Source organism: Hippopotamus amphibius, chromosome 6, assembly GCF_030028045.1.
Source record: "Hippopotamus amphibius kiboko isolate mHipAmp2 chromosome 6, mHipAmp2.hap2, whole genome shotgun sequence".
NCBI classification, from domain to species: domain Eukaryota; kingdom Metazoa; phylum Chordata; class Mammalia; order Artiodactyla; family Hippopotamidae; genus Hippopotamus; species Hippopotamus amphibius.
Window position 1 is genome coordinate 27,626,866 of NC_080191.1, and position 15,687 is coordinate 27,642,552.

At 35.2% G+C, this 15,687-nt stretch overlaps 1 protein-coding gene across 6 annotated transcripts in view; it reads right to left on the reverse strand.

Annotated features, from left to right (window-relative positions):
- The window catches only part of FAM184A (family with sequence similarity 184 member A), a 112,231-nt gene that overhangs the window by 42,311 nt on the left and 54,233 nt on the right, over positions 1 to 15,687 (reverse strand). For all 6 annotated transcript variants that reach the window (XR_009054342.1, XR_009054343.1, XM_057739347.1 and 3 more), the window contains exons 7-9: positions 10,162 to 10,323; positions 7,884 to 8,005; positions 7,273 to 7,423 (exon numbers count right to left, since the gene is read on the reverse strand). Coding sequence is in view for 4 of the 6 variants with exons in the window: in XM_057739347.1 (XP_057595330.1) it covers positions 7,273 to 7,423; positions 7,884 to 8,005; positions 10,162 to 10,323 (435 nt within the window). In the remaining 2 variants the exon portion in view is untranslated. The remainder of the gene's footprint in view (positions 1 to 7,272; positions 7,424 to 7,883; positions 8,006 to 10,161; positions 10,324 to 15,687) is intronic.

Genomic DNA, 15,687 nt, shown 5'->3' on the forward strand with positions numbered 1-15,687 from the left:
TGGTCTGACACAGTGCCGGGCATATAAGAAGCACTGAATTTTTGACAGGTCAAAATGTCATCAAATGCCAATAGAATAAAATTTTCATTACTAACAAATGTCACTTGTTAAATTTCTAAATTCCTTGAAATAATATCTATAATATCTATATTAATCTTACACTGCAATTCAAGTAAAATATGTTAAATCTTAATAAAATGTTCCAAAGTCAAGTATTTAATATACAATACGGTAATTTCTTAAATTATGTAAAGTTTTTTCTAATATTAATTTCAAGTCTACCACTATCTAGAGAAAAGCAGCCAACAAACCTAAGATTAGAGGTGGGAATCACAACTTTAATAATTCTCCTGAAGCAAAAAAAAGAAGAAAAAGCCATGAACAGTTGTTTAATATTTTAACTAAATTAGTAACAACAGGCTTTTAAATGAAATTAAGGTGGAGAGAAGCTAAAATGTTAGGTAATCTTAACACATCTCAGAGACTAGGTCTTTAAATAACTTTACAACCATACATCCACTGAACTCTTTCAAATCCAAAACACTTTCTTTTTAGGATCTTGCCACAGGAAATACAAATAGATTAAACTGATTTATCACTACAATGCTATCCAGAAGTTCCTAAGTATTTTTCAGGTGTCTTCTGGGCCCTAGCACCTCTTAAGGCACACACTGTTCTGCACTTCATCACAATCCTACTATAGTATTTTGCAGAACAGATACACACACACACACACACACACACACAGAGTACACATTAAAACTACCCAGTATTTTAACATCTCCTTTAAAGCTAGGTATAGATACCATAGTTCCATCTCTTCACTCTCCTCCTAAAGGTGCCAACATAAAAAAAACTGGATAGATTTAAATTCTAAAAAGGGAGTTTTGGGCAGGGAAAAGAAAATTAAATATTTTTAGATTTGCAAATCAATTCAGAAAACAATTTAGTACTATTTATTTTATTTTTTAATAAATTTATTTATTTATTCATTGGCTGTGTTGGGTCTTTGCTGCTGCACGCGGGCTTTCTTTAGTTGTGGTGAGTGGGGGCTACTCTTTGTTGTGGTGTGCAGGCTCCTCATTGCCGTGGCTTCTCTTGTTGTGGAGCACAGGCTCTAGATGCATGGGCTTCAGTAGTTGCGGCACATGCGCTCAACAGTTGTGGCTCATGGGCTCTAAAGTGCAGGCTCAACTGTTGTGGCACACGGGCTTAGTTGCTCTGCGGCATTAGTACTATTTATTTTAGAAGAAAAAAATCTCAAGCAGAAAAATAATAACAACATAGGTCTGATAAAAGAGGCTATAATATAGTTGAAATAAGAATGTCATTAATTTTTTTGACTGAAGAAAAATTTAAAACTTCCATATTTACTAAGGAAAATATTGCAAATTAACTTTGAATCCAGGAACTGAAGTAGGAAGAATGAAGTACAATGGATGTTGGTTGGTTTCTGGTCGACTTTAATTCCATTCCACATTTCTGAGAAGGCAAAACTGAGCCATGCCTGCTCTTCCCCCTCTGTTCAAGCTGCCTGCTTTCTTTTCTCCATGTTATTTCCCTTTGTCTCCCTGCTTCTTCTTCCTTTCACTTCCCTCTTCCTTACCCAAGTCCTCTCTCTTCCTGGGGTTCGAGCTGGATCTCTGATGTTTCTTTTACATAGTTTCCTGCTCTCTTAATTTCTAGGGAGAGGGTTCCCAACCTTCAGGGTCAGGTTCCTTGATCTCCTGTCACTGCTTAGGGCTTCTGTCAAGGTCATGATCTGAGTTAGCTGAGAAGAGATGATTATTCCAGGTCCTTTTTTATTCCCTCTACCTCAGAATCTGCTTGCAGCTATTCTTCCATTAAAAAGTAGTATTGTTACTCATTTAAAATGGGCATAAAACTGATGAAAATATAATCTTTTTTCAATAGACAGAAATACAGTTTCTAAAGAGAGAGAATTCCTTTCTTCCTAACATAAAACCTCTTAAGAGTTAAGAGACAAGGGCCAGCAGAATGAGTACTGAGCTTATAGTACAAATTTACTCAAAATTTTGTGCTCTCAATAGTCTAGACCAGTGCCAACAGAATTATAATTGAGAGCCACATGTGTAATTTTAATTTTTTAGTGGCCATATTAAACAAAAGTAAAATTATTTTAAGGAATATATGTAACCGAATATATCCCAAATACTAGCGTCTCAACACATAATTATATAAAAAGTATTAGTGAGACATTCCATATTCTTTTTTCTATAACTAAATTTTTGAAACCCAGTATATATTTTACACTGAGATCTCAATTTGGATGAAGCTCATTTCAAGTGCTCAACAGTCACAGGTGGCCTGTCGCTCCCATATGAGACAGCACTAGTCTAGAAAATCAGAAAGCAGTCTACAGCAGCCCTAAGAAACTGGCTTTTCAGTCGCTCCTGATCAAGAACATTGATTTCAATGCTCTATTTCTTATTCATGTCATTGTTCTTTCCTACTGAGTGTAAAAAGTACTAAAAATATCCTGTGATTGTAGAATCAATATTCCTAAAACCAAACTGACCACCTCACCCCTTTCAATGAAGCAGTTTGCTGTGACCTCCCTGTCTCTGGTGATGATCTTCTCATCATCCTGGTTTCAAATCCTGGGTCAGCTTTAACATTTCCTTCTCCTCTACCAAAGTATTCCATCAAATTACATGACTTGTTCCTTTACGATTTCTCTTGTAATTCTCAGTGAAATAAACTTAATTCCAGTCCTATTTGGGTAGAATTGTTTGTACTTCATATACTTGACAACTTCCTCTTGGGATGCCAGGCCTCAGTTTTTCTTCAATCAACAACTACTGAGGGCTTGCTATATGCCAGGCACAGATTAAGATGCCGGGAATGCAGCAGTGAACAACACAGATAAAGACCCGGCTCTCATGGAACCACATTCTGTAGGGAAGAGAATCAATACCATGCTACGCAGTAACAAATGTTTTGAAGAAACACAAAACAGAACAACAAGACAGAGAGTGATAGAGGGCGCTATTTTAGAGAAAGTGGTCAAGGAAGATCTTTTTGAAGAGTTAAAGATTTGAGCAGAGAACTAAACAAATTGAGGAACAAGCCACATAGATCTGGGGAAAGTGGATTCTGTGTAGAGGGACTGGCAGATGAAGAAGCCCTGAGATGGATTAAGCTTGGTTTGTGTGGTCCAGAAACTCCAAGTGGTCCAGCGTGACTGTGAAAAAGGAGGGGAGAAAGCTGCAGAAGATGACACTGGCAATGCAGCCAGAGGCCAAATCACAAGGTCCGGAACACGAGGTTACTGCAGGCCATAGTATGAGTGCGGATTGCGCTGGTAACACCATGGGAAGCCACTGGTGGATCTGAAGTAGAAGAGTAACATCATCCAACTTAATATTTTAAGAGTACCACGCTGGCTCGCTGGAAAACAATTTGTAGGTAGGTAAAAGGAGAAGCAGGGAGACCAAATGCAGGTTCCAGGTGAGGTGCAGAAGAGAACTGCAAATGGCTTGGACTGGGCTGGTAGTGGAGATGGGTAGACCCAGGATGTACTCTGAAGGTAGAACAGTAGGAAATGCTGATGAGTTGGCTGTACCGTGTGAGAGAGAGGAGGCAGAGATGGCTGAGCAGCAAGGAATGGCAGGGTCTAGGAGGAGGGGTCTGGCTTAGGCTGAAGTGATGGAGGGGTGCATGGTATGTATTCAAGAGTTCTGTTTCAGACACTTTAATTTAGATATTTATATTGAGATGTCTCCTTTTAGTCCTCACTTCAATATCACAGCCATATTAAGCTTTCTAAAATAAAAAGTTCAGCATGTTATTCCTCTGTCCATAACCTTTGATAGAATCTCATAGCTTACTGAGTAAACTTTGAACTCCCAAGCCTAGAAGTCAAAGTTTTTCACAATGATCTCTCTCCCCAACTGTCCTCTTATTTTTCTGTATTCCTCACAGTGCCTGGGAAGTAAGAGTATATTCAATTAAAGGTTACATGAATAAAAATGTCTGTGTTCATCCTTCATCTTATTCAAGAGTCGCACTAAAGCTGACCTCCTCAATGAAATCTTTCCCAATCACATTGGTTATACTACTCTTTCTCTACTGCACACTCCTACCCAGTGGTATGTTGGTGAATGTTTAACAACTCTCTGAAAAATGAAGCCCTCATTTGTGATATCTGCTGTATCTGTGATGTAAACACTCCCACCATCGATGACTGCAAGCCGCTGCCGTGATGACCCTGAATATGGAGTTGAGAAGGTATGTGCACAACCGCTTGGTGAGCTGCTGCACCACTGCTCCTACAGTACAAATTGTCCAGACCTTTATAAAGTCACTTACTACAAAGTGATTTTTACTGCAGGTATCTGTATACAAATCTTTCCGCTATTAGACTGTAAATATGTGGAGGGTAAAAATTGTGTCACATATATCTCCATAACCAGCTAAATGCTCTTGGGGCCTCAAAGTTCAAAATGGAGTGTAAGACATAAACTACAAAATTCCATACTTCTATGTCTGAATGATCCGTGTGTCTCTCAAATTTCTCAGTCCACTGATCTGAATGAGGGCATTGGAATATGAAGTCATACTGGACCCAAAAAAGAATCTGCCTTGAAAAAGGTGAGATAAAGAAATAAATGATGAGAGTTTAGGATCACAAATAGAAAATATGATCACAGGGGAATCTATATAATTGCTTTCCTTTAGACAGAGCTGAAAAATAAGAATGTACTTCTTTTGCTTTAAAGGAAGTCAAATGTACACACTAATTAGCCCAAGAAGCATATAATTAGTTTTGGACTAAAGTGTAATCACTGAATAGAAAAAAAGAACACAATGAAATATTAAAAGAAAACTAAAAGATAAAAATTTAGGTTCTGGAGTAGAGAATGAAAATAATAGCTTTTGGAAATTTTCATAAAGTAAAAAACATCTGATTAAGGAAAAATGAAATTCTTATGCTTTTCTATGCCCATTTTTCTAATACATAGGCTATGAGGGTTAGTTTAAATCAAATTCAACTCTCAAGAGTTTAAATTCGTGTGGAAGACAAATTATTTTACTTCTTTGCTCTAAGTAGGATGAAATACATGTAAGCTAAGGCACAAAAATTAAACTTGTGTTCAGTTCACTCAGAAATAATTAAAATACATGAAAATGCAGACCCTCTGATACCTTTTATAACATACGCTTCTGCCTGGGCCTTGGATGTTTCCCCATTTTATTCTCCACTTTTACTTCCTTAATGTCACAAACCCCAAGCCAGGTCTATCTTTCTTAAGTGCAGAGGGGCACAGGCCATGCTGGGTGGGGTGAGTAGAGAGGAATGGCGGCAGGGGTCAGGGCTGGAGGTGGAAGGTTTGAGGAGCAAGGCTGAGCAGTAGTCAGGCAAGTGGAAAGTGGTAGAGCAGGTGTCAGAGCATAGCCTCCAGGAAACTATTCAAGAGAATCAAAAGAACAAGATCCAAAGGGCCAGGAAGGGTCTTCAGTCCAAAACCAAGTTCCATTAAAAAATTGCTGGTCCTGCTAGAATTGCTGCCATCTCATATGTCTACAATGAGGGAAACTTCTAACACAATACCCACTTTCACTTTAATGTGAAATCCTCTGTTCAGCTGTTTCTTAACTTTCTTCAGGTAGACAATCCTGGATGCAACAGCTATTTGCCAGCTTATCTACGATAATGTACTTGCCCTACGTATTTTAGAAGTGGGGAGAAAGGAAGATATTAATTTTGGAGATGGCCTGAAGCAGCATAGAATAGTTTTACCTTTGGAGGCAACTAATTCTTGATTATCTTGATATTTATGGTTAATCTGCTTTGAAAACTGATTAAAAAATTCTTTCTGTAAAGCTGGCAAAAACTGAAGCCATGTGTAATAAAGCATTTTATAAAACACAGAACTAGAACAAGATGTGAAGCATTATGTCCTCTTGGGAATGAACAATGTAGACATTAAAAAAAAAAAAGACAAGACAAGAAAAGAATACCAGAATATCAGAGAAGCATGTGTGAAATCTGACAGCTTAATACAAGGAAGAGTAACTGAATAATGAATAAAATAATTTCATAGAAAACAGGTGGGGGAAGTAGGCCCTCTTTACAGTGCCAAATCTAGCCAGAAAATGTCTATGCCAATACCTCCTGACTGAAAAACACGGCATACTTTTAAGGATGTTTCTCATTTTTATCATGTAATTGAATTATATGATAAAATTAAATCTTCCTAAGTACAGAACATCATAGAGGAGTAGTACCACTCTACCCAGTAAAACATGTCTTTCTAGATCCCAAAGTAGGAATGTAAAATAAGTACGGAGAAGGTAACTAATAACGTTAACACAGTGACCAACATCTAATGAGAGTTCTTGTTTTCTTATTTTTGCCTGAGTTTCAAAGGTTTCAAATTTATTTATTCACAAAAACTCATAAATATTCATGTAAATATATTCCCTTTCCAGAGTAACATTAGAAGTTATCATGAAATACCAGTCACAAACTGGCAGGCTCAAAGTACTCTTGAAAGACACTGCATGTATGTACTTATATAATAAATAATCTTACAAAAAGCCTATCCTGTTTATTTTGAAATTCATCACGGTCACAAATAGAAAGATAGTAGTGGATTTCTAGCACTAAATTGATGAGCTGCTTCTTGTCTAAGTTCTGCACTTGCTTATCAACTGGTGACTCATGCAGTCAGTCCTATTTAATTACTGGCTTTGCAAGAGACTTAAGAATTCATAAATTCAGAAGTTGTGTAAATGAGTGAAAATCTGCAAATTCTTTTAATTATAGTTGTAAATGCTCTGGAAACAAGCAAGCCTGAAATAAGAAGAGCAATTTAGAAAAACCACCTTTCATTTATGTCATTTTGAAGCATAACAGGCAACTTCCTGTTGGTGAGAAAGAAGTAAATGGCTCACTTCTGGTAAGTGGTTTTAGGAAATCAGTATAACGTCTAATAAATTTTACCTTCCATTGCCCAAATGGTATCTAATGGCTTGGAAAAAGATATTATACTTCCAAAAAATAAAACTTTTCCATTTAAAAACTTTAAGGCATTCAGTTCAAATATTAAACCAAAAAACTGTAAGTGCTTCTCAGTATTTAGGACTGCAGATGTAACATAATTATTTAGCACACTGTTTCATAAGTTTAAGAACGTCTCCTTGATTTTATGCATTTAAAAAATTTTAAGTTTGCCCTATGAAAAATGACAAAATATAGTGACTGTCAAGCAGAATGAACCTCCATAACCTACAGACTATTAATACCTGGTTTAAGAGATCTTCTACTTTTTTCTGCCACGAATCCCTGGCTGCATTTTTCTCTCGTTCTTTTAACTGCAAAAGTTGAGACATTGCTGACTTTTTATCCTCTTCGTGTTGGAGCCTTAACTCTTCACGAAGTTTAGAACACTCATGTCTAAAACACAACAAATCCATTTCATTTGTAAAGAGAATTATTCCTCTCAATAACTAGTGTAGTTGTTTGCAGGTTTTCTAAGCATTTAATTAATCCTCCTCAAAAGCCAACTCAAATAAGAGGTGATTATTTTATAGTTAAGGCCCAGAAAGTAAATTGGTAATTTATCCAAAATCTTTGATTTATCAATTATCAATGGCAGAATAGGTACTAGAACAATAAGTCCTCTGGCTTCAGGTTAGTATTCTGCCTATGTTATAGTCAAGGAAATAAAATCAAAAGTAATCTGTATTTAAGCAGAAGAAGAGAATTCCAATTTCTCTGCAATTAATCATAGGGAAAATTCATTAAAAATGCTGCTACTACATCTTCAACAATAAGACCATATAAGCCATATAATGGAAAAGCATTTTTTGCACATCTGTATAGACAAGATTACATTACAGAGTAAAGAACATACCTAAGGTTTTCAGTCCATTTCATCTCTAAGTCATGGGCCATTTTGTCCACTCTCAGTTTCTCCTCTTCTGTCATGGCAGCAAGTGTTTCTTCATGCTGCTGCCTTTCTTGTTCTAGCTCACTCTGAAGAATAAAAACTTTTCATTGAAGATTAGTCTTCAAAAGCAGTCACTGCTGCTTATTTCAAATAAGCAGAGTGCTTGCATTATAACATTTAAATTCTTATAGCACAATAATTGATAGTGCTATCTACGACAATTATTTGAGATTTTCTGGCAGTAAAATCACAGTGCTCATTTAGTATTTTATATGCCCTTGTGCAAACTATATTTTATTAAGTTTACAAATTACATTAATAGTTTAAAGTCAGCATTAAATTAATAACCTTGACTAAGTTTTCCATATCATAGGTAGCTAAGAATTCAATTATCTTCACCTGTACACGCATTACATAGACAGATACGCTATTTAAATTCATTCCCATTCGTATCAAAAGTATGGTATCTATTCAAAGCTTAAGCATTATAGTTGTATCTCACTGACGTAATTAATCAGGCTTCTGATTGTTTTCATCATGTAACTTCAAACCAGTGGTCCATGGGTTTAGTGTTACAGTAGTACAATGTGATATATATGAAATCTCTGGAGAGTTGCATAAATCAAGTGGTTTTCTAGAGCTTGGGGCTGGACATGACCTGTGTGGACAACACTGGGGACCATCGATCCCTGCCAGCAGTGTAGCTGCTCTCAGGGCACAAAGGAAAAGGAAGAGATGATGGTCCATCCTTCTGTTATCACAATGACCCCTTCTGGATCACCCACTTGCTAAACAGCACGTTGCAGCATTGTTGAGGGGCATATCCTTAACAATGGGAAAGCACAAGTCAGTGCCGAAACTGCTGACCTGGCTGGTTAGCCGTAAGTATTAAAACATGAATTCAGCCATCTTAGCCAACTGTCATTTTCACTAAGTACTCTGCCTCTAAGAATTACCTTTTCCACCAAAGACAGTGTTGAATGGAGTAGCATTACTCAAAGAGTATTTCTTTTACTGGCTACAAAGCACTGTATTAGACATTATTAGGGTGGGGAAAGAAGTAAAGAAAATACTCGCTCTTAAGGAACTTACTCAAAGTTATGATAAACTGTGATGCAGAACCTATATTTTCTCAATTAAATTTGTCCAGCAGAACAGAAAACAAACAGTTGCTAAGGTTTTGCTTAAATGTTTTTATTATGTTCACCTATTTGACAGAAGAACAATGTAAATATGAGCAAGGACCTTAAAGAAATGAAGCTGAATTACTGAGCGCTGACTAGTTTGCTCAGCACTGTGTGGTAATGGGTTGACCTCATCAGTTATGACAACAGAAGGTGAAGTGCATTACTATCCCCTACCTCTCCTGCACTGCGTGGGTGAGAAAGTAAGGTTGACAATAAGTAACTTGCCCAAAGTTACACACTAAGTGGTGGATCCAGAATCCACAGCCAGTCAATCTGACTTCAGAGGCCACACTTTAAACCATCTCTGTGAAAGAAAAAAGAAATCTCTAGCTACTGTCCCCCTAGTTGTATGGTGCATTTCTCTACCTTCTAAGGCAGTCTAAATATTTGCTCTGCTTCATGAGACTTTAAGGGGAAAGACAAATCTTTTCCAAAATCTGTAGGTCACAGAGAATCACTTAGTTGCTATACAGGAGAGTTCAAACTCTTACCAGTAAAAGAATTGTGCATACTAACTGTTAGGGGTTGACCTGTATTTCCAAAAAGATATGTGGAAGTCTTAACACCTCAGTTTCTCAGAAAATAATGCTATCTGGAAATAGGGTTAGTGAAGATGTTAATTAGGTAAAATGGGGTCACGATGAAGTACGGTAAGCCCTTCATCCAATATAACTGGTGTCCTTAAAAGAAGTGAGGACACAGGAAGAATACTATGCCAAGACAGAGAAGAGATTGAAGTTGTGCTACCACAAGCCAAGGAACGCCTGGGGCTACCAGGAGTTGGAAAAGGCAAGGGAGGATCCATCCTCTCTCAGAGGTTTAAAAGGGAGAGTGGCCCTGATAACACCTTGATTTTGAACTTTCAGTCTTTAGAACTGTGAGAGAATAAATTCCTGTTGTTTTAAGCCACTTTATTTGTAGTACTTTGTTATGGCAGCCCTAGGAAGCTAATACACTAATTATATATAATGTGATGTTTATAATAAACTTTAAGCAAAGTAACTAAGTTATATTTTTACCTTGATACTTAGATTATAGCAGGATAATGACATTACCTCAACATTTAATAGAGCATCCTTGGTCTCCTTCAGCCTCCCTTTAGTCAGGTCAAGCTCATTTTGGAGTCTCTCCTGGGAGTCCTGAAGACTAGCAATGAGTCCTTCTGCAGAGCCAAGACCTTGTTCACTTTTGCTTACCATTTCTTGGAGGCAGCCAATCTGCAAGTAAATACAGTACTTTTAATACACCTCAGTGTTAACTGACTAGCAAAAGTCACTTTTGTTTTCTTAAAGTCTTTTCTTTAGATGTAACTTTACTGATGGATCTTTCTTGATAAATTTGGAAGGAGCACTCAATCATGACAGTCTTCATCTACTGTTTTTTGAAAAGACCTCCATGTTTATGATTTCCCTTTGTCATGGCAACCATGTAAATAAACAGATACCTCAAGCTCCTGTGAATTCCTGGTTCTATCATATAATCAAATACCTATAAAAAAGAATTGAAGCAAGATAAAGATTATACCCAAGATTGAGGAAAAAAGTATCTTTTAGATCAAAATATTTTAAAAACTGTTCTTTAAAGTTGAATTACTTATATTTCATTGAGCCCTGTTCTCTATCTATTTATAAAAGTGATAGATTTAGGTCAATATTGATAAGCTGGTAAATGTAGCTTAAATTAGGATATGTTTTGATTTCTGTGTTTCCATAAAAAAATTGTATCTCGAAATTAAGTTGATTAAGCAGACCCATACCCTCAAGTAATGAGAACTATTATAAAATCAATAAATGAAATACAGTAAATTATCTAGGAAAATGCTACAAAGTAAAAATCTCTTTTTATTAAACAGCCAAGCCTATCAAAACTCTACAGAAATGACAACCAGTAATTAAAAAATAACACCTGAATATTTCTCACTGTAAATACAGACATGATGAAGAAAACCAAAAAATCCTTCTTCAATCCTTTCTCTGACCCCAAATCCCCTGCCCCCAACTTCCTGTCTCCTTTCCATGCAGATACACATACATGCGGAACAACTCTGGTGATAGTAGCATTTTATCTCAGTATCTTTAAAGGGATATCAACCTCATAAAATGAGCTGGGAGCTTCCTTTTTTTTTCCTGGGCTCTACAATATTTTCATAGCTAAGATTTACTTGTTTTTTGAAAATTTAGTATAACTCATCCATTTAAATCCTCTGAGTCTAGTGCCTCTCTAGATACATGTTGGACTATTCAGTTTCTTTCATGGCTATAACTGGTTTGGCCAGGTTGTTCAACTACTTTGAATCATTTTAGAAATTGAAATTTTCATACGAAGGCATTGGTTTTCCTTAAATTTAAAAATTTACTAGCATATCTGCATATAATATTCATTTACAATGTTTTAAATTTTTCTCTGTCACTGTAGTTGTCACATTTCCCTAGTCTATATAGCTTACTTGTATCTTCTCTACTTTTTGTGTTGATCTGGCTTGCCATGAATGTGTTTTGCAGCAGTGAATGAATGAATGTAAGAAAAGTGACTGTTAACAGGGTTAAAGAGTACTCAACTTAGCAGAAAATCTAGTTTCAAGTTCTGGGTCTGCAACTATAAAATAGCAGTAAAAATACCTACCTCACAGAGTTACTGTGATAATTAAATTCAAGGATATATGGGAAAAGATTCTTTAACTAGGAAGCAGCATACAAATATCAGGTAGTCATACAATTTGCCAATTGCTTATTCCACCCCTCCCAGTTTCTCCTCTCTCATAATTTTGCTTATGGTATGTTTTGATATATAGGAGTTTTAGCTTTAACTGTACAAATATTCTGTGTTTTTAATTCATGACACTGCCATCATATTTCAAAAGGCCTTCACTGTCCTTATATTTTTGTATTTTATTTATATTTATATTCATGACAATATTACATTTCAACAACTTTTTTGGTACAAAGTAATAAAGAATTTAACTTCATTTTCCTCTTCTCTTCCATTTACATATAGTCTTAAAAAAGCATTGTCATCCACTATGATTCAGATTAAACCTATTAACTCTAGCCTCTATCCTTCTGTTCTATTGACATTTCTTATAGAAAAGTCCTCAGAGAATTCTTGATTGCATAACCTTTTCAAGCCTCATAGTCTGACTCTAATCACTGCGTGACACTGTGAAGCACTTCTACCCTCTTGCAAGTATCTGCTTTCATGCTTTTCTGATATCCATTAATCCTTGTTCTTGTGCTTTTTATGTCTCCTTTTCAATCTCTGTTCCTGGCTCTGTTAATTCAATATTGGTGCACCTCTTGTTATCAGCAATCTTCTCATTAGCTACCCTTGGGTAAGCTCTTCTACTTAAATGGCTTCAGGAACTGCTTGATCTTCAGCGCCAAGCCTGCACACTCTACTTAGTTCCAGCCTAGATGTCTTACAATCATCGCAAAGTCAGCATATCCAAACAACTTAGTCTTCGCCATCCAATGTATTTTTCCTCCTGTAATTCCCATCTTCCAAGAGTGGCATCATTATCTGTCCAAATACCTAAGCTAGATATCTGAGTCACTTTCTACCACTCACCATATCAAGCCCTATACATTTTATTTAAATTTTTTATTTTATTGACATATAGTTGATTTCCAATATTATACTAGTTTCAGTTATACATACAACATAGTGATTCAATATTTTTATAGATTGTACTCCATTTTAAAGTTATTACAAAATAACAGCTATATGTCTCTATGCTGTACAATATATCCTTGTAGCTTATTGTATATGTAGTAGATTGTACCTGTTAATCCCATACTGCACCTTGCCTCTCCCACCACCCTTCCTACTGGTAATCACTAGTTTGTTCTCTATATCTGTGAGTTTGTTTCTGTTTTCTTATATACATTTGTTTTCCTTTTTTAAATTTCACATATAAGCGATGAGTATGTCTTTTTCTGCCTGACTTATTTCACTAAGCACAATACTCTATGTCCACCCATTGTTGCAAATGGCAAAATTTCACTTTTTTTATGGCTGAGTAACATTCCATTTTATACATATATACATACATGTATGTGTATATACATATATATGTATGTGTGTGTATGTATGTGTGTGTGCACACATATACACACACACAATCTTCTTTATCTGTTTATCTGTTGACGGATACTTAGGTTGCTTCCATATCTTGGCTATTGTAAATAATGCTGTTATCAACAGTGGGGTGCATGTATCTTTCTGAACTAATGTTTTTATTTTCTTTGGATATTTACCCAGGAGTGAATTCCTGAATCATGGTAGTTTTATTTTTTGTTTTAGGATGAACCTCCATACTGTTTTCCATACTGGCTGTACTAATTTACATTCCCACCAACAGTGTACAAGGGTTCCCTTTTCTCCACATCCTGGTGAACATTTGTTATTGTAGGCTTTTTGATAGTAGCCATTCTGACAGGTAAGAGGTGATTATCTCATTGTTTTTGATTTGCATTGTTTAATAATTAGTGATGTTGAGCATCTTTTCATGTGTCTGTTAGACATGTTTCCAAAGAAGACATATGGATGGCTCTTTAGGTCTTCTACTCACTCTTTGATTGGGTTGTTTGTTTTTCAATATTGAGTTGTATGAGCTGATTATATATTTTGGATATTAACCCCTATTGGACATATCATTTGCAAATATTTTCTCTCATTCAGTAGGTTGTCTTTTCTTTTTGTCGATGGTTTCCTTTGCTATGCAAAAGCTTTTACATTTAATTAAGTCCCATTTGTTTATTTTTGCTTTTCTTTCTTTTACCTTAGGAGACAGATCCAAAAAATATTACTACAATTTATGTAAAATATTTACTGATCTACCATGTTTCAGGCAGCAGAACTATGATAGAACACCCTATAATAAACAAATCCAAATGGCTTTCATTTTAACAATATTGAAAAAATATATATCCATTTAAAAAGTTTATTTTCAGAAGAAAATCTACAACTTAAATGTTATAAGAACATTTTAAAAGACCATACTGATCATATTTATTGATGATTCAGCCTACTATTTTGTCTTCAAAAGTGATCCCAAAATAACATTTCATAGGATAATGGTTATCCTCCACTTGAGATTTTAAACTCACTAACTTCCCTTAATGTACCATTATGATTCTGGCACTCATGAATTTATCATCTAAATCCACAGCTCAACTATTTATATTTTTAAGCTATTTCACTTGGAAGGGTATCAAGATCATCAACTTATGAAGATAGTACATTCTTTAGTATTTTCTAAAACTATCACTTTCACTTTTTATGAACTACCACCTTAATTCTTTCCTTCTGTCTTTCCATAGATGTATCTATTTTCCATCTAATAAATGTAAGTGAAATAAAACCTTTATTTAAAAGGCAAAACTTCTGACTAGGTATTTTTTAAAATGCAGCTTTGTGTTTGGCAAGAGACACACGTAAACATAAGGATGCAGTAAAACAGAAAGTCAGTGGATGAAAAAAGATATACCAGTCAGCTTATACAATATCAAATAACACAGACTAAGCCAAAAAGTATGATTCATTAAGTAGCTAAAAATTTTATATTTTTTGCATATAACAAAGCCTCTAAACATACAAAGCAAAAATTGATAGAATATAAAAAGAAATAAGCAAATTACATCATCATATCAGTTTTTAGAAACCGATAGATCAAGAAGATGAAAATTGAAAAGAATACAGAATATTTGAAGAAAATAGCTGAAAATCTTGATTTAATGAACCAGAATACAAACTACATTGCATTAAACAAGTGGATGCAGTTACAACATTAAGCTTCTTTTATGTGTGAGGTCACAATTCTAGCCTTAACAAGTTTCAAAATTGCCTTCAATATGAACCACAGTGCAATTAAGGTTAAAAAAGCATTTTGATCTCACACAGCTCTTCCAGAGAACAGAAAAGGACATAAGTCCTACTTCACTTTATGAGGCTAGTATAACCTTGATCCCAAAACCAGAAAAGGATGGTATAAAAAAGGAAAAGTACGAACAATCTTAAGACTAGGCTTAAACATCTTAAAATGAATATTAGAAAACTAAATCTAGTATTATTTTTGATTCTTCTAATGTGGTTTTTATACCTGTGATATTTTAATTTTTCTCTTTCACTTCTTTCCTAAACTCTGCCAACTTTTTTATTACTCATAATCTCTTCTTTGTTTTAATAAGCATTTTATTAGACTTAGTTTTAAAATATTACATACAGTAAAATTCATTCTTTGTGGTCTACAGTTCTATGGATTTTGGCAAATGCATGGAGTTGTACATTCACCACAATAATCAAGACATAGAATAGTTCCATCACCCTGCATAATTCCCTTGTGTTGTCCTTTTGTAGTAAATTCCTCCCCGCTTAGAAACCACTTATCTATTCTCCAACTTCATAGTTTTGCCTTTTCCAGAAAAATCATATAAAAAAAGCATGTATTTTATAAAACAACAACAACACAACAAAGATTTATATAATTTGTCATGACTAAGTAGGACTTATTCTAGAACTCCAAGGTTGATTTAAAATTATAAAATTGGGACTTCCCTGATGGCGCAGTGGTCAAGAATCTGCCT